Source organism: Acipenser ruthenus, chromosome 2, assembly GCF_902713425.1.
Source record: "Acipenser ruthenus chromosome 2, fAciRut3.2 maternal haplotype, whole genome shotgun sequence".
Taxonomy (NCBI): domain Eukaryota; kingdom Metazoa; phylum Chordata; class Actinopteri; order Acipenseriformes; family Acipenseridae; genus Acipenser; species Acipenser ruthenus.
The window spans coordinates 51,114,731-51,141,816 of record NC_081190.1 but is presented as its reverse complement, the minus strand read 5'-3'; the positions used below and the strand labels follow the sequence as shown (position 1 = coordinate 51,141,816).

Here is a 27,086-nt window from a genome sequence, read left to right as displayed (position 1 = left end):
ATTGATAATTGGGTAAAAGACCAGTTTCTGCAGTTAAACTTCCCACACAACACCAACCTTCTCTCCTGTGTATGTGGGTGGGTCATGTGATAAGTCCAGACCCAATGAGAAACTACGATCAATCTATGGTTGCTAAGGAATACAACCAAATTAAGCATATTTACTGGCACCAGAACTTAATGTTGCTGGTGCTATATGAGGTACCCAGGCACCAAAGCGACAAATTTGCACCCCTGAATATGTCAGACCTAGTTGTAATGTTTAACTATAATAACAGGTATAACTTTCAGACCTGAGATCTTAGCTGTATGACAATATAAACATTGGTTTGTTTAATGTAGGAGTTTGTAGATGAATCACAACCAGTGATATTTTCTGCAATTGACAATAACAAGTGCGCTGTTATCAATGACGAATGAACCTGCATTATTAAGGAGTCATTTCATAAATGAAAATACAACATCCTTTTCTAACCCGTTTGATCTGCTTGAAGCTCTTAGAAATGTCCGTAACAATAAGGGGCTCGTTTTAAAAATGTAACAATCATTTGCTGTTGGAGATTAAAAAGAAAAATCTACAGCCATTTATGCAGATGTTGTTGCAGATTGTAAAAACAATACTGTTATACAACTAAATATAAGAAACCATTATCAGGTAGACTTTAATTAGTTATTACATAGTTGACATAGTTTCAAAATGTATGATTGTGTGTTTCTAGTTATGGATGTACAAACATATTTACAAACCAAAGTAGGGACCTTACATTTATTTTATTTTTTTCTACAGGGTGGAGTCAGTGGTTTAACAAGCTTTCTGGAATTAAATGACAATGGAGTGAATCCGAACATCCATTTTGAAATTCTGGGGACAAACTATGGAGAGGACCTTGGTAGAGGCATTCGCAAGGTGAGCCATAGATTGTTCAAGCTGGAAGCTTTCTTTCATTGAGTGAGCCAAAACACCATGTGGTACGGCTACCAAATTTCTCGGAGGCTCAATCAGGACACATGGTGAGCTGGTGGGTGGAATGAGTTAAACGGAAATCTTTGTATCTAAATGACAAATGTGTGTACAGAAAGTGGTACATCGTCAGAATGTGGTACATGTACCCGTTTAACACCAGAAAATGGTATGCTGTCAATTCTGTGATTGACTACTGCACAAATCACTACGAACAGGACAAAATCATATTTACAATTTTAGATAACTCAATTTGTTGTTTATCAGTTAAAGTCACATAAATTTGCTGAGTTGTGAAAAAATATATTATTGTTATATGTTTATTTAGCAGAGTCACTTACAACAACGTTTCACCCAAAGACAGAGCACAAGGAGGTTAAGTGACTTGCTCACGGTCACACAGTGAGTCAATGGCTGAGCCGGGATTTGAACCAGGGACCTCCTGGTTACAAGCCCTTTTCTTTAACCACTGGACCACACAGCCTCCTAAAAAGAACTTCGCTGCCTCTTACAGACGGTCCAGATCTCAAACAGGTGCTCAAAGGCTCTCCTGCAGGCAAGGAAAGTTCAAATTCTGGGGTCTGTCTCCCTTGCATTGCGTCTCCACACCAGGGGATGAAAGAAATGTTTTTGCAAAAACAAGAGTCATTCACTATTTAGGTATTCCACTGAAACAGCAAATCCTCCACAAGATGTGCACTATTCATCTGAGTATGTCTGGGATATTCCACCGCAGACTCCGGCACTGCTAGCTTAATAACAGACTGAATATATTTCAATCTCTGTTGACTTCAAATGATATGTCCAACTTTCGTCCTCCGGTGATCAGTTGGGGCTAAGTTAGAGATTTGATTCCAAGTACTTTTAGGATTTTAGACGTCTTATGCGGCAGACTCCCACACCAAGGCAAACACTGGGGTCTTTGTCCCGTATTAGAGTTTCCCAAAACGGTATCTCTGTTCAAGCTGATCGGAGGCTGCGGTTCTTCAAATTATCAAAGTTCAGAGCCTTGTTCTGCGTGTCAGGGAGCCCCGATTGATAGTTGTGCTCTTTCTTTTCTAATCCTCTTCTCACTCCGGTGCCCGAGTCCACGTGGGGTGTTTTCCCATTGGCTGTTCTCGTTCAAAGACTGCCCAGTGTTCTCAATTGGTCCGCTGTTTTGCCCCTGTCGGCTGGATTTATGAGGTGGACTGTTCTCTGTTCGTGGTGTCAAAGCATTAAAAACCTCTGATTTTTACCTTGTGGAAGACACTACTGGCACCCCAGGATTTATTCAGCAATGGTGAAGATAAACCACTTGTCCAGTATTTAGTTTACGACTCTTTTTAAAAGCATTCTTTATCAGTGGGGGAGTTTGTGACAAGAAACCAAGCAGACACAGAGAATGGCTTAGGACCCCCCTCTAATAACAAATTATACATAACACAGCGTCGCTACCGAGTTCTTATCTATTTGCAGTATAGCCGACACTTGTCGTTCGAAACTTTATCAATTTCTGCATTACACTAACGTAATTAAAGAAAAACACGGTATAAAACAAATACAGTTGCTATTATTTTCAATGATTATATAGAAAATAACATATAGAAGAGGGTAGAATATGAATATAAAGCTAGCAAGGAGATTACATGGATTGTAGACTTTTTCATCCGAACAGTCCTCTTTGATACACAGCAGAGATATGCCTCATCCTGGCGTGGTCTCTCGGCTTCTCTCCCCACGGTCCTCAGTCTTTCAGGCAGTCACCAATTCTCCCTGTATAGCATCTGCTGCTGAGGTTTGGTTTGTGGTTTTCTTTAGTCAAGGAACAGCACCTTTGGGTTTCTAGAGTTTGAGAGCACTGTGCTTTTTTGGGTTTGGTTTATATAGACCTTTTACAGGTAGGGGTTTGTGGTGCACTCTAATAATTCAGGTTCTGAGTTTTAGCTTTTGTAGTTCAGTCTGGTTTGGTTCCGTTGAAGACTTGATCAAATTCTCAGAAAGAAGCAGTCCTCTTTAATGTTAATTATGTGGTTGCAAACTTCCCGCTTTTACTTTTTTTTATTATTGTTTTTATTGATTTTTCAAGTGATCAAAAGATGGATTTATGAAAACATCACTAAATCATTTCACAACATAAAGAAAATAAAATATTGGGTAGAGGGGGGAAAACAAAACAGATCCAAAAAAGAAATAAATAGATAAATAAATAAATAAACAAAACATATATAGTTGTTTATGGGTCAAAGGGAGTTAACAGAATGAGAGAAAGAAAGTTGTGGAGAGGTTACAGCATGCCCTAGATCCCTACCCCTCCACCCCTCCCTGATTTTTAAAGTGGGATATAAAAGGCTGCTATGCAGTGTTAAATCTATCAGTAGAACCTTACAGGGTGTACTTTTATTATTTCAAGTTTAAGGAATTGTAAGACATCCCTGGCCCAGTGGGTAAAAGAGGATGAGGCAGCTTGCTTCCAATTTAACAATATGAGGAGTCTGGCCAGTAAGGTAGCAAATGCCAAGGGGTTTGCTTGCACATTTGTCAGCAAGATATAACGCTGGGAATGACACCAAACAATGCAATAAGGGGTAAGGGATCAATAGAAACCCGGATAATATGTGAAAAGCTCTAAAAAATTGAGACCTAGAAAGGAGCCAACCTGGAACATGTAAATGATGGAGGCTAGTCTAACCTTGCACATATGGATGCGGTGTAAAATTTTAAAGTCTGTGTCTGGCACAGATAGAGGAAGAGTGAACCTTCGATAGAATGCAATTCCACACATGTTCTGGGAGTATAATGCCCCGATCTAGCTCCCACTGTTTTTTTAGCGTGTGTCTAATGAGGGGCTGTATATTAAGGATATTGCTCCCTTGCAAATGGGATTCATTTTCAATATGCTGTCAATGAGGATTCAGATGGTAGTTGGGGAAACTGCGTTAATCTCTTTTGCACAAAGTTCCAAACTTGTAAGTAGCGGTGAAAAAATTGATCTTGGCAAGTTACATTTTTTGGAGAGCTGGTCGAATGAAGCGAAAACATTATTGAAATATAGATTTTTAAGGGAATTAATACAATTTCTGTTCCAGACACGGAATGTAGTATCCATAAGAGAGGGCTGAAACAGGTGGTTGGCGTTAATAGGAGAAAATTTAGAAATGAACTGCAGGCCAAAATGCTGCCTGAACTACGACCACGACTATGTTAGCACTAAACTTACAGGTAGATAGAGAAAGGTGTGAACTACAAAGTGCAGATAAAGATGCCGACACACATGAAGTTGCCTCTAAGGAAGCCATATTGTGGATGTTAGCTGGCCAGTAATAAAACTGGAAGTTCGGCAGTGCTAGACCCCCCAGGGGTTTGGTCTTTGTAGGAAATCCTTACGAATACACAGCACCTTTTTGTTCCAGATAAATGCAGAGATCAACTGATTTAAATGCATTGGAATGCATTAAAAAAAATCATTTTCTTGAAACAAATTTTTACCTGCAGTACCTGTTCTGGCCTGAGTCAGGAGGTCCTGGAATCTCACTGCTGCCACCACGTGTGACAGGACGGCTGAGGTTGGTGACGTCAGGCCAGAAGCAGGAACTGAAAACACAGAGGCAGGAACTCGGGTGCAAACCACACTCTTGCGCCGTTATTTATATAACAAAAATAAAATAAAACATTTTAACAGAAAAACACTGCTCACAGAGCAAAAATAAATATTCAGACAAAACAAAAGTCTTGAACAATTATCCTACATACTCTAATTTATCTTTTTACTTTCACCTTTCCCGCTCATTCTCTACTCCAAAAACACTCCACCCTGAAACAAGGGGAGCTTTTATATTGGTGACCATCTCCTGATTAGCACAAAATGAATCAATTAATTGTCTTGATGGGGATTATAAATAATAATAACTCATAATAACATAACAAAATAATACAAGCTAAACACGGGGGTTGGTGGGACACGACCCCGTTCTAAAATAAACAAACAATACATTTTAATCAGAATGGCTTTTCCACCCTGCCACACAAACAAACAAAAACGTAAAATACAGCAGAAGCAACAGATGCACACAAAGAGACATTATTTCATTATTTTTTTTAAGTTTAAATGTTATTTTTAAAAGGTATGTAAATCATACAGTTTTTGTTTACTGTCCTGTAGAAAACCCACCAATTATTATGTAAAACGTTTTTTTTGTTGTTGTTTTGTTTATAGTTGTATGCACTATGAAGCTTACTGATTTACAGGATTAAAACTTGAACCCGATGTTGTGAAAATCATGATAAATTAAAAAAAAGATTCAGATTCATTTTTGTTTTTTTCAACTTATATAGACAGACTAATTTTATTTTTATGTAGGCATGTTGTATTTAAAAAAAAAAACATAGTTGAATTTTCATCCCTGTGACCCCTTTCCTGCGTGATTTTTAGTACAAATCTCTGTGACAAAATCCCAGCCTTAACTATAATAGCCAGTTTTTCATTGGTAATTAGTGAAGCCATAATTTACTAAAGATAATGACAAACTGAAGGAAAGAACCAACAGCACCAGCAGTGTAATTGCCAGGAGAAAAAAAAAAACTACACACACTAGTTGCTCAGGTGTGAACAAAATTAACTGACAAAAAGCAACTGATCGCTCAGGTGTGGACCCGGTGTTGTGGCAAGTTTTGCACTACTTTCAGATATGCGCATGCGTGAGTGTTTCGTTGAACTTGTTCCGTGTGATTTCTTTAGCTACTGGTATTAATTTATTCATTGCTGTGGTTTACTGTGAACTTTCTGTATTACAAAACACAAAATCGTGAATCTCTATTTCTTCACATTACGTTTCTTTGAAACGGACCACATTACATTTTTATTTTAATATTTTACACGACTAAATCGTGTAATACGAATACGTTAGTAATAAGATAGTTAAGTAATCATCTGTTTAATCTATATAGTTTATTCATCGCTATGGTTTACTGTTAACTTTCGCTATTACAAATTAAATGTACATTTTAGACATCATGTGTACAGTGCCTTGCGTAAGTATTCCCCCTTGGACTTTCCCACATTTTGTAGTGTTACAACCTGGAATTAAAATGGATTTAATTAGGATTTTTTGTCACTGATCTACACAAAATAGTCCATAATGTCGAAGTGGGGAAAAAAAATCTACATATTTTTCAAAATTATTTAGAAATAAAAAACTGAAAAGTCTTGATTGCATAAGTATTCACCCCCTTGCTGTGACACCCCTAAATAAGCTCTGGTGCAACCAATTGCCTTCAGAAGTCACATAATTAGTTGAATGTAGTCCACCTGTGTGCAATTAAAGTGTCACATGATCTCAGATTAAATACACCTGTTTCTGGAAGGCCCCAGAGTTTGTTAGAGAGCATATCTAAACAAACAGCATCATGAAGACCAAGGATAAAGTTCTGGAGAAGCACCAATCAGGGTTGGGTTATAAAAAAATATCCCAAACTTTGAACATCCCCCGGAGCACCGTTAAATCCATTATTAAAAAATTGAAAGAATATGGCACAGCCGCGACTCTGCCTAGAGAAGGCCGTCCACCAAAACTCAGTGACCATGTAAGGAGGGCATTAGTCAGAGAAGCAACCAAGAGGCCAATGGTAACTCTGAAGGAGCTGGAGAGATCCCCAGCTGAGATGGGAGAAACCGTCCATGGGACAAGTATAACCTGGACGCTCCACAAAGCTGGGCTTTATGGAAGATTGGCGAGAAGAAAGCCATTGCTGAAAAAACCCATATCAAATCCCGTTTGGATTTTGCCAAAAGGCATGTGGGAGACACAGCAAACATGTGGAAAAAGGTTCTCTGGTCTGATGAGACCAAAATTGAACTTTTTTGCCTTGGCGCATAACGCTATGTATGGCGCAAAGCCAACACTGCTCATCACCCTGAGAACACCATCCCCATGGTGAAGCATGGTGGTGGCAGCATCATGTTATGGGGATGCTTTTCATCGGCAGGGACTGGGAAACTGGTCAGGATTGAGGGCAAGATGGATGGAGCCGAATACAGGGAAATTCTAGAGGAAAACCTGTTTCAGTCTGCAAGAGACCTGGGACTCGGGCAGAGGTTCACCTTCCAGCAGGACAATGACCCTAAACAGACAGCCAAAGCTACACTGGAGTGGTTTAAAAACAAGAACCTGAATGTCTTAGAATGGCCCAGTCAAAGCCCAGACCTCAATCCGATTTGAGAATCTGTGGCAAGACTTGAAAATTGCTGTTCACCAACGGTCCCCATCCAATTTGACAGAGCTTGAGCAATTTTGCCAAGAAGAATGGGCAAAAATTGGAGGATCCAGATGTGCAAAGCTGGTAGAGACTTACCCAAAAAGACTCACAGCTGTAATTGCTGCCAAAGGTGCTTCTACCAAGTATTGACTCAGGGAAGTGAATAACCAACAAATGTGGTTTTTTTTTTTGTTTAATTAACTTTTGTGTCACAATAAAAAATATTTTGCACCTTCAAAGTTTTAAGTATGTTGTGTAAATCAAATGGTAAAAATCCTAATTAAATCAATTTTAATTCCAGGTTGTAACACTACAAAATGTGGAAAAGTCCAAGGGGGGTGAATACTTATGCAAAGCACTGTATATATATATGTATAAGAAAATGTAGTCTGGGGTGAGAACACAGGACTACACATCCCAGAAGGACACGGGCTGAAAAGCCCTAACTTGATTATTATTTTATTGTTAATTATCACCTGCACCTGGCTATTATTGTAAATTAGAGCCAGGTGCAGGGTATTAAAGGACAGCAGCCAGCCTTTTCGGGGCTGCTGCTGTGTGAAGAAGCCCGATTGAGAGTGTGCTCAATCGTATTAAAAAGGTACTGTGTGAAACCTTTTGTTTTCATGTTTTTGTTATTTGTCAGGTAAACGGTTTAGCTGTCCTGCGAGTAAGGGAACCTAAAAATGTTTAGTAAAGAGCTCCGAAGGATCTAGGTGTTTTGTTTCGTTTTTGTTTATTTTATATTATTAAAAGTGCGCGTCAGCTCTTTCTTTCAATCCTGTGTGTTGGGTCGTATTTTGAAGGGAAAAGAACCCAAGCGAGCCTGTGTGGCGAGCCCCTTTGTTACAATATATATACCGTATATATATATATATATATATATATATATATATATATATATATATATATATACACAGTACTGTGCAAAAGTTTTAGGCAGGTGTGAAAAAATGCTGTAAAGTAAGAATGCTTTCAAAAATAGACATGTTAATAGATTATATTTATCAATTAACTAAATGCAAAGTGAGTGAACAGAAGAAAAATCTAAATCAAATCCATATTTGGTGTGACCACCCTTTGCCTTCAAAACAGCATCAATTCTTCTAGGTACACTTGCACAAAGTCAGGGATTTTGTAGGCATATAGTCAGGTGTATGATTAAACAATTATACCAAACAGGTGCTAATGATCATCAATTCCATATGTAGGTTGAAACACAATCATTAACTGAAACAGAAACAGCTGTGTAGGAGGAATAAAACTGGGTGAGGAACAGCCAAACTCAGCTAACAAGGTGAGGTTGCTGAAGACAGTTTACTGTCAAAAGTCATACACCATGGCAAGACTGAGCACAGCAACAAGACACAAGGTAGTTATACTGCATCAGCAAGGTCTCTCCCAGGCAGAAATTTCAAGGCAGACAGGGGTTTCCAGATGTACTGTCCAAGCTCTTTTGAAGAAGCACAAAGAAACGGGCAACGTTGAGGACCGTAGATGCAGTGGTCGGCCAAGGAAACTTACTGCAGCAGATGAAAGACACATCATGCTTACTTCCCTTCGCAATCGGAAGATGTCCAGCAGTGCCATCAGCTCAGAATTGGCAGAAAACAGTGGGACCCTGGTACACCTATCTACTGTCCGGAGAAGTCTGGTCAGAAGTGGCCTTCATGGAAGAAAAGCCATACCTCCGACGTAGAAACAAGGCCAAGCGACTCAACTATGCACGAAAACACAGGAACTGGGGTGCAGAAAAATGGCAGCAGGTGCTCTGGACTGATGAGTCAAAATTTGAAATATTTGGCTGTAGCAGAAGGCAGTTTGTTTGCCGAAGGGCTGGAGAGCGGTACACAAATGAGTGTCTGCAGACAACAGTGAAGCATGGTGGAGGTTCCTTGCAAGTTTGGGGGTGCATTTCTGCAAATGGAGTTGGGGATTTGGTCAGAATTAATGGTCTACTCAATGCTGAGAAGTACAGGCAGATACTTATCCATCATGCAATACCATCAGGGAGACATCTGATTGGCCTCAAATTTATTCTGCAGCATGACAACGACCCCAAACATACAGCGAAAGTCATTAAGAACAATCTTCAGCGTAAAGACGAACAAGGAGTCCTGGAAGTGATGGTATGGCCCCCACAGAGCCCTGATCTCAACATCATCGAGTCTGTCTGGGATTACATGAAGAGAGAGAAGCAACTGAGGCTGCCTAAACCCACAGAAGAACTGTGGTTAGTTCTCCAAGATGTTTGGGCCAACCTACCTGCCGAGTTCCTTCAAAAACTGTGTGCAAGTGTACCTAGAAGAATTGATGCTGTTTTGAAGGCAAAGGGTGGTCACACCAAATATTGATTTGATGTAGATTTTTCTTCTGTTCACTCATTTTGCATTTTGTTAATTGATAAATATAAACTATTAACATGTCTATTTTTGAAAGCATTCTTACTTTACAGCATTTTTTCACACCTGCCTAAAACTTTTGCACAGCAAAAACTTTCCAAACATCAAATACTCATCACTACATACCTCAACAATTGCACATTTCTGAGTACATGGAAATCTGTTGTTGGTTAAAGCACATTTTGACAGCAAAGATAATGCATCAAAACCAGTTAAATGGAGACATGGCCCGTAGTCATGGCTATGAGCCATGAAAAAAAAAAGGAAAAAAAAAAAAAAAAGATTGCACGGCCAAGATATGACATAAAATGTCATTGATCATATACGATCGATTTTAAAGCGCTTCGGCAGCAAGGGTTAAGGCATCCAGAGATGTTTGTACTGCAGACAGAGAGCTCTTAAAACCAGACAGGAGAACAGCTGTAAGGCCATTGCTCAGACACCAGCTTGGCCACAGAGATCGATTCAGCCTGAGAGCGAGAGACAATCACGGCCACAGTTGGGCAGTGCTTTGCTTTTGGTTTGGACATAGTGCTAATCAGGTACAGTGATATGTATTTTTTTAAGTAAATGTATTATGAGGTTAAAAACAATGTACTAGGGTTGTGCACCAAAATAATAGTAAATAAGCCGCAGGTACGTATATTCCATTAAACCAGCAACAAGAAGTCCCCCCGCTTTTACTCTTTGAAAAGGTTCTTGATCATAGCTGTCCTTTCTGTGACTCATATGTACAGTGAACAAACTCTCCAGTATATGTAACAAATTAATGCACTTACCCGTCACACGTGATTTCCGACTCCGTCACCAGTTTTCTGATACAAAGCCCATGTCTTCAATGTTACAATGTACTTTTTTTTCCTCGCATGTCAAATCAGTCTTTATTATGCAGTTACACAGCACTTCCTCCAATTTCACGTGAAAAACAGCAAAAACAAAACGAATGAGACAAGCTACGGTAATGGAAATGTTAATAGTTGCTGTGATGCATTGTTTTTTAAATCTGTGATCTTTAGTTGCTTTTGTGTATTTTCAATTGCAAGTGAACTGTGACATTAGGGCCTTATTGAACACTATATTCTGCAATTTTGAATACTGACTGGATACTGTTTTAATTCTGGAAACTGGTGTTGTTTTTTTTAATCTTTTGCTAAATTGCATTGCCTTTTATGTTTTATGCAGTTTTGTGCATGGGTAACATTTTCATTTTGCTGTTGGGGAATTTTACATACCACTACAACACATACCGGCTTTAAAAGTATGTACTGTATTACAGTCCACGTGTCATCTCTTTTGGCAAGTAATATTTTCAGAATCATATCGATCTGAATTAAAATACTTATTCTGTTAAATATAGTACTGTACCAACTAAACCAACTACAGTACATCAAAATGGAAGCCTACTTATTTTAAAACACAGTTATTTCAGCTATGTATTTTTGACATTGTATCTTTTTTGTGTTACCTAAAAGAATGGACAAGGGTTGGAGCGGGCCAAAATGAAATAATCAAATATGCGTCACACTTGTTTAACCATCACTGAAGTCAACATTTTATAGGTTTGGATAGGTGGGTGCTGACTGTATTCATGTTGACTGTCATTTCTTATTTATATTTTATTTAATTAGTCAGGTTGCCAATAATTAATCAGTTTGCCAGGAAAACCTTCCACATGGTTACATTCTGGTTTACCTATACCTATAAAGAACATAACTGATATAACGATAACATACCCATACAACGTTGATTTTTAATACCTAGAGTGGAATGCCCTTCCAGGGCAAGAGTTGCCTACCCCTGCTCCAGTTGGTACATACCACCTCTTATTGGATAGGTCACAAGGGTAACATCAATCTGTTTCATGTGTTGATTTCATTAGAGGTTTCATCTTTTTTTTAAATCAGGATTTAAGTGGCTTTCTTTTTAAAACATGCCACACCACAGATAGACTTTACAATTTGGTTCTGCTTAGAGTAACTGACAAGCATATTACCACCCAGCATCTTGAATCTGCCGATGGCTATCAAGTCTACAAGGGGTACCTCAACTACTTCTGTTTAGAATCTGCTAGAAACCCCCCTGACAGCACCTCCAGAATGATAGATATCTCTGTATATGAGAATCCAATCTCCTAGCTGCTTTATTTTTGATAAGGCTCGAATAGATGGCATTAAACAGTGGGTGTTGTGCTGCATACCAACGACTGATCCGCCGCAGAATCTAATTTCAGAGTCAAGGCCTAAAAGACAACCAGTACCAGTACATTGAAACCCAGATATACAGTATCAACACTAAGTATGGAAACAACACTTGATTTACAGATTGCTTTGCCTATTTTTCCTCACTCAGACTCTTTACTTACTAAATATCTTGGTATCCCTGAATAGATAATCGTCTCTTCTTTAAAAAATAAGCTTTATTTTTTCTAGGAAAGCAGTACAACTGGGGATAGGGAGTTTGTTGCCAGATAACCTCACTCAGACTACAGCGGTAGTCAACTCCAGCTATTTACCTGTCACAAGACTGTCGCAGTGCAGTAACACAAAAATGTCACAGCTTTGCAATCCTGTTTTTTCTTACCAGCTTTGAATCAGCTGCACTGCCACCAGGTGACAAGAGAATGGAAAATGCATTAAACAAACCGGCAAGGAGCGCTGCACATGGTTTGGAGTTATGCTCACATCAGTCGATTGTTCACACTCATTTAAACAGGAGGACTTTCAGTTATTGAACTAAAATCAATATAGTAAGCTGTATAAAAAGTGCTTACAAGTATAAATACCCCACAAAACACTCATTCTTTTTACAGCGAACAGCGAATCTGAAATGATTTGCACGCAGCATTTATTAATATAAATATGTATTTATACTACTGGTTCAGTACTACTTTTCCAACTATAATGATGCAATATTCTAAATTAGAGTATTATAAAGTCCTGTTAATTTGGTATTTGTTAATACATGCAAGAAAGTAGGAAAAATGAAAACTTAGTGTTTTTTTTTTTGTTGTTTTTTTTTATTTAGTCGTCGGCAATGGCTTTACCCCAGTTTTTTCCCCAATTTGGAGTGCCCAATTGTTATTTTCTCTCACTCTCTCTCTGCCAAAGCAATTATACAATACAATACATACAAGTATATATACAATGCATCATAAATACATATATATATATACAGTGCCTTGCAAAAGTATTCAGACCACTGACCAATTCTCTCATATTACTGAATTACAAATGGTACATTGAAATTTTGTTCTGTTTGATATTTTATTTTAAAACACTGAAACTCAAAATCAATTATTGTAACATTGGTTTTATGTTGGGAAATATTTTTAAGAAAAATAAAAAACTGAAATATCTTGCTTGCAGCTGGCTCTTTGAGCTAAAATATATGTTTATAAAGTACAGTAAAAAAAAGAGAAAATAGTATTGGTAATGATTTAAATAAATAAATAATAATCAAAGAAAATAATTAAAATAAATAATACAGTGGCTACAAGTAATGCATTTCCTCTCCTCCCAAGTTGTGCTCCTCATGCAGAGTGTCACTGCGTGTCCCTTTGGTTGTGGCAGGCAGCTACGTATTGGGCAGCCAGGGGGGCTGTGTGTCCCTACCCCAGGAGTACAGACAGTTTTTCTGGGTCTGCCATGTTTGGAAAGAGTGGATGGGCATTTAATATTTTACTAAAGAATACTCCCCTTGTTTGGTTGTATTTCTCACAGTGCAGGAGAAAGTGCGTCTCTGTCTCGACCTCTCCTGTCTCACAGTGACCACAGAGCCTGTTCTCTCTGGGTAGCCAGGTCTGCCTGTGTCGGCCTTTTTCAATGGTCACTGAGCCTGTACTTGGTCTGGATCTGTCTCTGCTTTGTATCTCTGACAGTGGAGAGTTTTTGGTTTGTTTTATAATTTGGTTTACTCTGATTGGGGGCTGGTAAGCAGTGTTGACGTGAAGCTGGTTTGTGTTAGCATTAGTGGGGATCAGTGCAGTGAGCTTCAAGGCCAGCAGACTTATGGGACTCTTTTCAGGGCTGAGCTCTTGGGTTTGGATGACGCTGTCAATTAATTTTAGCCATATTTTAACAGGTATATTAATTTTATAGAATCTTCTTTTGATGGAATAAAAAGCTCTTCTGGCATTTTCCTTTAGTGCATTCACTGTCAGGTTAAAGCTCCCTGATGCGCTGATAGTCAGGCCCAGGTAAGTGTAGTTTGTGGTGTGTTCTAGGGCAGTGTTGCCTAGGGTGAAGTGGTATCTGTTTCCCTGAGATCTGGACTTTTTTTGAAAAATCATTATATTGGTCTTTTAAGGTTTACTGCCAAGGCCCAGCGCTGACAGTACTGCTCCAGCAGTGACAGGCTCTGCTGCAGCCCATGCTCTATGAGCGACAGCAGGACCAGGTCATCTGCATAGAGCAGGAATTTGACTTCTTTGTCATGCAGAGTGAGGCCAGGGGCTGCAGACTGTTCCAGCATCATTGCTAACTCATTGATGTAAATATTGAACGGTGTTGGACTGAGACTGCAGCCCTGTCTCACCCCACGCCCCTGAGTGAAGAATTCTGTCGTTTTGTTGCCAATTTTAACTGCGCACTTGTTTTCTGTGTACATTGATTTTATTATATCATAGACTTTACCGCCTACACCACTTTGAAGAATTCTATAATATAAACCCTCATGCCAAATGGAATCAAATGTTTTTTAAAGTCACTGAAACAGGCAAAGAGTTTGCCTTTACTTTTTTGGTGTACATGTTTATCTGTAAGGGTGTTTAGGGTGTAAATATGATCAGAGGTGCAGTGATTTGGTAGGAAGCCAATTTGACTCTTACTCAAGACACTGTGTTCGCTAAGGAAGGCTCTTATGCGGGCATTGATTATACTACAGAATACCTTCCCCAGATAACTGCTCACACAGATGCCTCGGTAGTTACTGGGGTCGAATTTGTCTCCACTTTTGTGAATTGGGGATATAAGCCCTTGGTTCCAGATGTCAGGGAAGTAACCAGTACTTAGTACCATGTTGAATAATATAAGCATTACCTCTTGTAACTCAGGGCTGCTCTCTCTCTCTCTCTCCCCCCCCCCCCCCCCCCCTCCCCTTTGCGGTCCTATGTCGGACCTACTGTTTGTCGGACCTATGTCGGACCAGGTCCGACAATACAGTTTCCGGTCCGATGTTGGACCCTATTCGACATCATCAAGACGTCAAGCACAGGTCTCTAGTCGTTTTTTCTCTGGAAAATAAGCGAGAAAACCTTTCAATGGCCGAGTGAGAGCTATAGGAGCCGAGAGAAGCCAGAAAAAAAGGGGCGGATCTGAGCAATACACATAGACCCTGCAACAGAGATAACACGGACATAAACAAACAAGATAGCTGCTTCCGCATCCAGCGTTCAAAGAATAGCACAGACATTAGCAGAGCTTTTTGAGATATTATAGTAATAAAATAATGACTTGGATCACATTATTGAGGAGTTTGGTGATAAAACAAGTGATCAGGAGATGATTTTTGAGTATGCACGACTATGAAGAGGTATGTGAAAGATACAGTGAACAAGGGGTGGGGCGGGGCTGGCAATGCAGTACTGAGTGTCCTGTTGATATGCAGTGCCTTTTAAACCTGTTTGACTGTGAAAAAAATACTTTTAAACAGCGTGTCTAAAATAAACTGTGCGTTTGAAAATAAATTGGACCTGACGCACCTGAGACGTGCTGAATAAATGGACCGTAAAGGGTTAATACTTTTTTTTTTTATCAAACACGTTCCCCACAATATTCATTTTATTGAAAAGTTATAATTTCTTCCTGTGCTGTTGTTCACTAATTCCATATCTGAAATACACAATTCAGTAAATATAAATGTGTTCAAACTAGGCTGGTTATCAAACAATGTATCAATATGTGCTGCAAATCCACAAACCCTTGTAGTTTTTGCAATTAAACGGTTTGTTTGGGAGACTGGTCCACTGGAGACAGCGATGTGATGTTGCAGAAACTTGTGGGCCACATTAGTATTGCAGTCTGGAGATTCCTTTGCTGACCATCATATTCAGTTGAAAGGGGATGTGTAGGTATGTCTTTATGGGTTTGCTAAAATTGCTTTTCTACAACTTAAAAAATGAAACAATACAATGTCTCCTGTGTCAATAAGATTGTGTAGTGGTATAGCATTATTATTATTATTATTATTATTATTATTATTATTATTATTATTATTATTATTATTTATTTCTTAGCAGACGCCCTTATCCAGGGCGACTTACAATCGTAAGCAAATACATTAAGTGTTACAATACAAGTAATACAATAAGAGCAAGAAATTGTACAAGAAAAAGTACAAGTGTGACAAACCACAATTCAATAATACAGCAGATAATAGTGATAGTTACATCAGGATATGATTAAATACAAAATACTACAGGTTAAACACTTGGCAGATTACAGTATTCTGAAGTACAGGATTAAATGCAGTAAAATAGGGGGCAGATAAGAGCAAAATAAAGCACATTTAAATGAAGGGTGATAGTGTCCCAGGATACAAACAGAGGAGTTCTACAGGTGCTGTTTGAAGAGGTGAGTCTTAAGGAGGCGCCGGAATGTGGTCAGGGACTGGGCAGCTGACATCTGTAGGAAGGTCATTCCACCACTGCGGAGCAAGGGTGGAGAAAGAGCGGGCTCTGGAGGCAGGGGAGCGTAGCAGAGGTAGAGCCAGTCTTCTAGTGCAGGCGGAGCGGAGAGGACGAGTGGGGGTGTAGGGAGAGATGAGGGTCTGGAGGTAGCTGGGTGCAGTCTGGTCAAGGCATCTGTAGGCTAGTACAAGCGTCTTGAACTGGATGCGAGCGGTGATCGGGAGCCAGTGGAGTGAGCGGAGTAGTGGAGTAGCGTGGGCGAAGCGAGGCAGAGAGAACACCAGGTGGGCAGCAGAGTTCTGGATGAGCTGGAGCGGACGGGTGGCGGACGCAGGGAGGCCAGCCAGGAGGGAGTTGCAGTAGTCTAGGCGGGAGAGTACCAGGGCCTGGACAAGGTTATGGCGAGAGGTGACAGTGGGGGTAGGAGGAGCAGGGAGAGAGGGGAGAGACAGAGAAAAAGAGATGAAATAGTGATCAGAGAGGTCCAGGGGGGTGACAGAGAGGGTGGAGGGGCAGCAGGCCCTGGAGAAGGTGAGGTCCAGTTGACGGCCAGCTTTGTGGGTAGGAGGGGATGGAGAGAGACAGAAGTCGAAGGAGTGGAGGAGAGGGAGGAATCCAGCAGAGTGGCTGGGGTTGGAGAGATGGATGTTGAAGTCACCCAACAGGACAGTCGGGGTAGACAGAGAGGGGAGGGAGGAGAGTAGATAGTCGAGTTCATCCAGAAAATGAGAGGCCCAGGGGGGCGATACAGAACAATGAGCAGGAGTTGACAGGGAGAGGTTAGTTGGACTGCATGAAATTCAAAGGTATTGACAGAGAGTGAGGAGAGATCGGAGGGGACAGAAAAGAGTAAGGAGGGAGAGAGGAGAAGACCCATCCCACCTCCCCGTCCAGTGAGACGCGGGGTATGGGACAGGACGTAGAGAGAGGACAGGGCAGCAGGAGTAACAGTGTTATCAGGGGACAGCCAGGTTTCAGTGAGAGCAAGGAAATCGAGCGAGAGGTGGGAGGCAAAGGCAGATATGAAATCAGCTTTGTTAGCAGAAGAGTGACAGTTCCAGAGTGCACCAGAGAGTGTGCGGGAGGGGGGGAGAGGCAGAGAAATTAGGTTAGAGGGGTTGGAGGAGCAGCAGCGGAGGGAGGGCAGAGGACGAGGACGGGAGGACAGAAGAGGGATGTGAGAGACAGTCATAGCAGGACAGGCAGGACAAAAGGCACAGTGGGAGCAGTGGGGTGGAGGGTACAGACCTGACTAGTAGATAGCTTCTTCTAGAGCCCCGTTAGGTTTGGATCTAGTTGAACAGAGTCACAGCGCAGGCCTCCCTTTGCTAGACTCCCACAGCTAGACTCCCGGCTCTTTTGTTGAGGCTCTTCTGTTTGCTGGCGCTTCTTGCTGGCGCCGAGATAAGCTGCTTGATTAAATGTTACACCTGCGTGGCAAAAGAACCAACTAAACTGTGTGGAAACCAATCAAATAGCAAAATCAATTGCTAATAAATGTAGCCACTCACCTGGTACTAATCACACACTAACTCAGCCAATTCAAACACTACCTTACAATGTCACCAAATGTAGTTAGTTAAAATTACTAGAAGCAGGAACTTATCTATCTGTCCCTGGTTACCTGTAGCATTATTAATATTCTATATTTATTATATTTATTAATATTCTTTGTTAAATCCTTCAATGCTAGTTTAATTTGATAAAATGATCTGCAATAGCATGCGTATTCATGTTGTATAGGTTTTACTGGGGGCTGTCCCAGTTCTTTCCATGACACACATTTTGCAGCATGGTTTTCATTTTCCTGTTTGTTCTTTTCTCCTGCCCTGAGGATTGCGGGTGGTATGGAATGGGACATTTTTTTTTTCACACCCAGAAGTCGTAAGCATGATTGCACTACTGACAGGGGCATTCCCATTGAGTAAAAACTTGGTCAGTGAGAGTTTTTATTCTCTTCATTGGGAAAGCATCTACCTTTGAATGCCTTGTTTCGCTTGAAAAAAATAACCTTAGATTTTAAAAACAAAGAGATAGGGAAGAAAACAATCTGAAGCCCATGTTGGGATCATCGTCCACGTAGAAACAGGAACCATTTGTAAAATCTAAATACAGACTTAGAAAAACTAAGAGCAGGTGTAGCGTAGTAGGTTTAACAGTAATATTCCTATATTATAAGAAGGGGCCAGTTTTCGAGTCGGTCATTAAAGACGTGACTGTTATTGTCCTTCATTTGTCCTTATTATACTTTGTATGCACCTTGAAGGTTTCATACCTGCTCTCCTTTTTTGCTTTGCTTTGTAAAAAAAGAAAAAAAATGTAACATAATACAAAATAAAATTATTCAGTACTAAATAGTACAAAAGGTATACAAATTAATCTGTTAAGATCGCCGGGGTAGAACAGTTTATACAGCTTTTCCATAATTATTAGACAATTTGGTGACACTAATGTACTGTTCCATTTCTTTCACAAAAGCAAAAAGTGGGTTCTGGTTTGAAGATTTACTTTAATGAAAGCGGAATTCTGCCATCAAAATACATAATATAAAAGTCATTGTTTTCCTTAATGTTATAATTTGTGAAACCAAACAGTACATGACCAATTTGTAAGTTGTATTAATTTTATCTGCAATAAAGGAAATATTAAATATTTCAGTATAATCATTACAGAATTGTAACTTCAATATCACATTTAAGTTTATTTAAATTGATGTTGACAGGACAACATGTATGTATAATTTTGAAGGACTTTATTCAATACTTATAAATTTCTCTTTTTTGTCTTTGATGATATTATATACACTTAAAAAAAGTTTTGTAGGTCATTAATTGGCCACAAATACAATCAATTTTAATTTGTATTATTAAGTGGCTCACTGGCACTCAATATAACAGTTATTAAACTTCAATATCAGCATACAATATGAAAAAAGGCATTCATGTGCATAATTACCAATTTTGGAGACAACAGAATTCAGCAGTTTTTCTACCTCTGGTCTAACAAAGAACTTAATAAGCCCTTTTATACAGTGGTAGCCACAACCAGCTATTTACCTGATGTGTCCAGGAGATGATCAGTCCAGGAAGACTCTCAATCTTATTATAATGTTAATGTAAATAAGTATTTATACTACCTGTACATTACTGGTACATTTCCAACTATAATGATTTACTACCTTGTACCAAACTATTATACAGTCCTGTTCATTTTGTATTTGTTATTACTGTATATGCATTACATTACACACAAAAGACAACATTCCTCCACCCAGGAGAGCAACCACCAAGAAAAGGTGTTAAAACCAATCCTCACCCAGGACAACTGGAAGCTGCTAGAGACTGGAAAATGCTGGCAGATGTTGATCAACCGTTTTCTTTTCACCTGAGATTGCCACCACTAACCTTCGACCAGATCTTGTCTTGTGGTCTGGATCAGCAAGCCTTGTTCACCTGGTAGAGTTTACAGTGCCATGGGAGGATGCTGTAGATGAGGCGTATGAGAGGAAGAAACTGTGGTATGCTCAACTAGCCACTGAAGCGAAACAGCAAGGATGGAGAGTCCGGGTTTACCCAGTGGAAGTGGGTTGTCGAGGATTTGTGGCACACTCTACAACCCGGTTTCTCAGAGACGTCGGATTCAGTGGCCAAGAGTTGCGTCGCACAGTGAAGAACTTATCTGAAGCAGCAGAGAGGAGCAGCAACTGGCTGTGGTTGAGACGGAAAGATTCTGGCTGGGGATCTCTAGCACAATAGAAAGAAAGATACGCTGATGTACAGGTAAGTAAGCTGGGCTGAGTTGAGTGGGGGACGGAGGTGGGTGATGCTGGGACGCCAGAATCACCGTCGAGCCCTCTTGAGGTGTCGTCGGCGAGTTGACGAAACACTGAAGATGGAAGGTGCCCACTTGAAGACCCCAGAGATGTACCCTACTTAGCTCAATCCAGACGGTTGTCATGCTGATGCGCTGCGGAGGCCGCACTGTGGTTGATCCCCGGAGCCAGCATCGCAGCCGTTGTGTGTGCTGATGCGCTAGGGAGGCAAAATAAGATGATCCCTGGAGCCAGCATTACACTTCAGCCATTAACACCTGACAGAAGGATATCTACATCATCATATGGAAGGAAACGTAAATGGATGGAGACACATATGGATCACATTAGTTTACTGTAAAGCTACGTCTTAGTTGGTGCTTATCTTGGCGAGAGCCGAGTTCAAATCAGCATGAAGTTTTAACATCTACTCTCATGTAATGGAAATCATGAAAGGTGGAAAAATGAAAACGAGTGTTGAACTTAATGATGCACTGAAGTCCAATGATAATAGAAAGCAAAACAGTTATGTGTGAACCACAATAGTTGTAATAATGGAGTTCTCTTTTGATCAGATACTATTACTTTATTTAAATGAATAATATAACTTTGTCTGTAACTAGACACATGGGTCCATGCAAACTGATCGATGACTGACATCTGAAATCCATTATAATAATTATTTTATAGATTTTCTATTTTTTTTCCAGACAAATAAATACAACAAAAAATAGAAAAATATCCCTTGGACTACATGCTATTATATAATCCATTATTATATAATTCTATAATTATCATACTTTCCTTTTTCCTTGTCTTGATTTTGTTTTGTTGATTTTTTACAATTAAAAAAAAGTTGTTGGGCTGTAATATTTACAAAATGTATTACCGTTCCCAACATTTTGATCTATGGACATTGAAATAGATTTCCATTGCATGAGAATAGGTGTTAAAACTTGATGATATTGGACTCAGCTCTCGTCAAGATAAGCACCAACTAAGACATAACTTCTTTTATTGTAAACTAATGTGATCCATCTGCCTTTCTTTCCATATGATGATGTAGATATCCTTCTGCCTGGTGTTGATGGCTGAAGTGTAATGCTGGCTCCAGGGATCAGCCTATGTTGCCTCCCTGGCGCATCAGCACACACAAACGCTGCAGTGCTGGCTCCAGGAATCAACTAGAGCATCAGAATGACAACCGTCTGGACTGAGCTGAGTAGGGGACTTCTCTGGGGTCTTCAAGTAGGCACCTTCCATCCTCAGTGTTTCGTCGACTAGCCCACGACACCTCAAGAGGGCTGTATGTACGGCAGCCAGCAGAATCAGTCAATGGCGGGGGTACAGCAAAGCCTAGTGTAGGCTTGAAAAGACACGCACACGCACTCCTTTAAATCAATACTGCACAGGCAGTCGCACACATACGACAGACAGTGAATATAGACAGCCTGTAACGCAAGCGAGACAGGCTGTGAAGAAAGGAGCAGAAAGAAACTAAGTTTAGAGTCGCTGATTCCATGAAAGTGGCAAGCCAGCTTTCAGCACGAATGCAGGGGAACTGCAGTCGACTTGGAAAAGCTCTTTCAAAAACACGCTCAGTTCATTAACACAGAAGTCTTACCTTAGGTGAGAGGCAAAAGAGAAAATGGCTTCCTTGGGTTGACTGTTTAATCCCTCGGTAGGCGGGACTGAGGACGTCACCCCTGGAAGGGGCCTATCGGTAGCTCGATATAAAGAGTTCAGTGAATACCTACCAATAGGATGGCATATCCCATAAGTATGTTGGTAGTTGTCTTCGAATTGAAAGGGGACCCAAACGAAAACTAAGTTCCTATGATTTTGAATGGAAGAGGAAATATCCATGGCTTGTTTATCGAGAAGGCAAGATGTACTGTAGTGTATGTGTGAAAGAGCTGCTGGGCAGTACAGATTTTTAAGAATCTTTGCATAAAAGACACAAACACACTGATGCTGTTACTTTTTATTGGAATGCAGAAAAATATGAAAACACACGTAGAATAAGGCAACAAACAGTGCTTAGAATCTCGTCTCGTTGTCATGCGAAGAGCCTGCTGTTGTCTGTGTTGTTATGTATATCTATACACAGACAGAGATTGTTTAAACTACTATATGGCATAGAGTTTAAACATTCATAAAAATGTAACAAAATGCACATCCCTGGAGTTTATTAACCTTTGTGTTAACAATAGTTTAGTATTTGATGGATGGGACACAACGTTTTGGGCATGTGCATTTCAGGAACACATGAACAGAAAAGCTAATATGACCTCTGTACACAACTTGTTAATACAATGCATTATTATTATTATTATTATTATTATTATTATTATTATTATTATTATTATTATTATTATTATTATTGTTATTATTATTACAAATTTTACCCACTGTCTCCCAAAATCTCATCATCCAGGTTAATAATGAGCTGATTTTTACAAATTAAAATGTATTAATGGTTTTAAAAAACTTAGGTTTTTGTTTTAAATATCTTTTTTAGGGTAAACTGATTCATAAAAAAATCATTTAGATTTGTTTCTGTTTAAATCTAAAATACGTTTGACCACCCTAAGATTAGTTATCTCCCTTCTTGGCAATCAGTACTTTGATATTAATTCTCTATCAGTCTGTATCAGGGGCGGCTCCAGAAATAATCCCGGGGGGGCTTAGCCTGTGGGAAATGGAGCCAAGGAGAACCTTGTGGGGTTAATAAGCTCTGACAAACCAGAGCAACCTCATTTTTGCTTCTGTAGCAGTTATCTCTGAAGTCATTATCATGACTGAGCTATAATATAAATACATACATTGCTAATGTAGCTGATCCTGTATGTTGTTCTATGTTATTATGAGAAAGGACTTTAATCAACATATTGTATTACTTCGAATTAACGCCACCCTCGAATTAACTCCTCACTCAGATATCAGCTTTTTAATAGACGCCGCCCTTGAATAAACGCCGCTCTCAATAAAGAAATGTAAAGGTATTTTTTTTCTACCCCTGCTCAAAAAATAAAGAAAGAAATGCGCAACTCTGCCTCTGTACATGTCACCCCCGAAGAGACTGCAGCCTCAATCCAGCATGCAATACAAACTAATGTACACACACCTTAGTAAGCAAATGCTATTTTATAGTACAGTCCCGACAGACAACCCGAGATGAACTACTTACAGCACAGCAGTCCTTCACATCCCTTTTTTTCCAGCAGAGCAGTGCCAACACAGCAGCGAATAAAACAAGGGCTGTCTGTTTACCTCGTTGTCAGACTGCTTGGTGAAAACTTAAACTCAGAGGAACTTAGAGCTTTGCTGGTCACTCTAAGCGTTATCCGAAAGCTGGCTGAAGATATCTTCTTATAGGGGGTTTAGTTGTTTTGTTTTTTATTCAATTGGAATTTTAATCAGTCCTGTATATATATAAAAAAAACAAAACAAAACAAAAAAAAAAACTTGCTTACTATCTATGAGAAGATTTAGTTTTGGTTTATCTTACAGAGAAATTACAAACAAGCAGGTAAATTACAGTGAGAAAAAAAAAACGAGTAGTATATATTTTAGTTTTAACAGAAATCAAACCGATATTCAGAGGTAATATTTTTCCTTAAGAAAAACAACTGCATCACACTCAAATACTGTTCTCTCTCCTCTTCTTGTCCCGCCTCATAGCAACCAATACACACTCCTGATTCGCTGGTACAATACTCCCCTGACCTCCCAACTCCCACCTAATAGGCTCTCGTTAATTGTCAGTAAATGTACTGTATTCAAGCCCCCAAAACACACAAGAGTATAGTGCTGCAGATCGGAGCACAGCGGCGCCAAATTTAAGTAATACGGTATGCTAAGTTATGCCACACAAGGTACAAATAATAAATAGAGACAGCATTTGCTTTACAAGTAAATTCATTATATTACCTCATTAAACTAAAAGGAAATGAAGAACAAAACACATTTGTTGTGTTTAAAATTTGTATAAGATTTTTCACTGTGTAAAATTCACATGAACTTTCCAGTTGCAACACAATGATGTGTTGGGAGCTTAAAAAAAAAAAAAAAAAGCTCCCTGTTGCCTGATTTTGTGTTGAGTGATTAAGCTTAATTTAGTTGTGGGTGTAGGCTCTGTAGAACAATAAAACATACTCATATGCTTTGGGTAAAACTGTTATACATCACATCCATTCTAATAATCAGTTTTCAGAACATTTATGCAGTAAACATCCATTAATACTGCCAAAACTTGGCAGTACAATTTCAGTAAGTCTTTCAGCACAAAGGAGTTACGCTACCTTAGGACAATTAAATAAACAGTATCCATACTGGGGAAAAAAATAAAAACAGCCATAGATATACACACAGTATATGAGATCAGTTTACTGGTATGTTATTTTTCCTATCAATCCCGGCTGAGGCAAGCTTACCGCTTCCCTGCTAAAACCCAACGTTTGTGAGTCAAATTGCATTATGGGGGAAATGGGAGCCACAACCTTACTGTGTTATAACCGATTCCGCACTATAATGGGTCACATTATAACTGGGTAGCACTGTACTTGTTGCTGCTTTCTGGCTGTCGCAGCTCTGTGAAAGTTTTATGAAACCCATTTTTTTTATTTGCGAGGTGTTTACAATTGTGAATTAGCGCAAATCGCTTTTTTTTTTGTAAAGTTGTATGCCCCGGCTACAACTATAGAGTTATAACATTAATTACATACAGGTGTTTACATGTAAATCATATTAATGGAGAGTAAACCACTTTGCACCAGTGGGTGCTTAAACGGACTTGTACCACCCCATACTTACCATTGTCGATATAGGACTCCCCAAAGAAAGCTGTCTGACTCCCGTGTCCATCTGTGATTCACCCACACCACACTGTCAGAGGGGGAAAAAGTTATTTTCATTGTAAATGACTGAAAAATTACATCCATCACTGTATCACCAAAACTACTGTAGGCATTAGAGAAAATGACATTGGAGGAAATGTAAAACACAACACATATATATGAGAAAGGATATGTATTTGTTTTATTGAAACATATGCTAGTACAGGTTATCAATTTCAGAGTTTGCTCAGTAAACAGAACAAACTACTACGTTCTTTGAAGTGGTTCTGAACAATCAGTGCCTTTGTGGTTTTGACAGCAGGCCATTAAACTTCAAATCATGTGTGTTAAAAAATGTGTGCTTTTGAAGTTAATCCATTGTTTGTGTTGGGAGGTGATACAGTAACCCTTTACTGTACTTAGGGCCTCATTTACAAAAGGGCACTCAATCTGGAGTTAGCACGCATGTACAGTAGTGAGCCAAACATGCACGATAAATATAAATTTACTGCCCTATTTACTAACAGAGAACACATTCATTTACGTGCATTAATCACTAGTTTTCAGGCCAGAAAAAGATAGCGTGCCTATCAGTGGTTAAAGCCTGGTCTCCATACGCACCAATAAATTATCACTTTAATGCACCCACTACAATTTTTGCCCAATAGTAAATACGATATGAATGAAGCTCATCTCATTATTCAGAGCAGGGTGCCTCATTTAAAGACATTATCATGCATTACCATAGAAATCGCTATTGCTATAATAAATACTGAAATCATTAACATGCACAGTAATTGCAATTATCGTGCACCATTAGCGCCATTTCGTAAATATGGCCCTGAATCTACAAAATCAGATAAGACCCTTTGAATACTACAGGAACATATTTTAATAGTATTGAGACCATAGACATTGGAAATGGAAACAAACAAACAAACAACAAAACCTTGTAGAAACAGTTCATTATTATGGGTGTCTGGTTGTGAGGGCTCACTTGATTGACGTTTCCGCTGGGTACTGGTGGAGACGACTGTACTGACTAGTGATTAGGATTTTAGTACTGCTGCAATGTCATTGAAAAAGTGAAGGGACGTGTCCCAGAGTAAATTATGCCTATGCATGCAGGCATTTTTACTAAAATTCCTATTCCCCAGTATTGAAAATGACTATTCCGACTTCCATTCTGTAAATCCCTGATCCCCTATTCGGCCATGTAAGATTACTGTTTACCAGGAGCGTCATTTGCTCCCCCCTCCAGACAATCTATATGCTCTGTTATGTCTTCCACTTTTTGACACCCCCAGACACACAATATAATCACATATCAGATGGTTGAAGTTTTCTTCACAAACAAATAATATATGTTTTTCAAGCACCAGAAATTAAGCGAGACAGCAAGGATGGATTGACTGTGTGGATTGTGTTTTTTCAGTTCCAGAGTTTAATTTCAGTTTCAGTTTTTGGGGTGTTCAAAGGTCAACATTCAGTTTCTATTTCGTTAGTATTTCAATCGATGACATAATTTCAGTTTCAGTTAATATTTAGTTTCAAAGATTTTTATTTCGTTTTTATTTAGTTTTCAACAACAATCATTTACTTTTACTTCCAGTTAACTAGTTTAAGAACTTAAGTTTCACACTCTGGTACAGAACTGAGGTCATGTCTCAAAAAAAACAAACAAACAAAAAAACTAAAAAACATAATTTCAACAATTCATCCACATTTCTCCATGTATTTTGGAAAGTCAGTCAGTCAGTCAGTCATTAGAGACTTCAGAAGGTTTTTATTCAGTTCAAAAATATCCTGGTTCCAAGAGTACACCCAGCTCTGTTTCCCTTTCTTGCTGTAAGGTCCCCACAAACAGAAATAATCCACTCCACATATGCCTCGGAGGAAGGGGCGACACACAAGTCTTGGCTCAGCTTGTATATTCTGGGGTACACGTTCTCCCTATTTTGCCAAAAAGTGACAGCGTCCATATCTGTGTAGCTGCCCTCTTTACATTCCACAATATATTTCTTCAAATCACTTTTACTCCTTGTTGTTGTTGTTGGTCTACCAGCAGTAGATGTGAGCCTTTTTGCCAGATGTTTAAACCTCTTCAGAAGTGGGGGTGGAGAAGCAGTTGATGAGGATTCCACATTGCCCATCTCAGCTTCATTTTGTGAATCAACAGCTGCCTGTCCCATGATGTAGGCTTTTGCCCGCATTCA

The 27,086-nt window shown here is 39.4% G+C and overlaps 1 protein-coding gene across 2 annotated transcripts in view; it reads left to right on the top strand.

Annotated features, from left to right (window-relative positions):
* The window catches only part of LOC117409029 (glutamate receptor ionotropic, delta-2), a 612,251-nt gene that overhangs the window by 409,284 nt on the left and 175,881 nt on the right, over window positions 1-27,086 (top strand). For both annotated transcript variants that reach the window (XM_058996844.1, XM_034014543.3), the window contains one exon: window positions 787-906. In XM_058996844.1, the coding sequence (XP_058852827.1) occupies window positions 787-906 (120 nt within the window). The remainder of the gene's footprint in view (window positions 1-786; window positions 907-27,086) is intronic.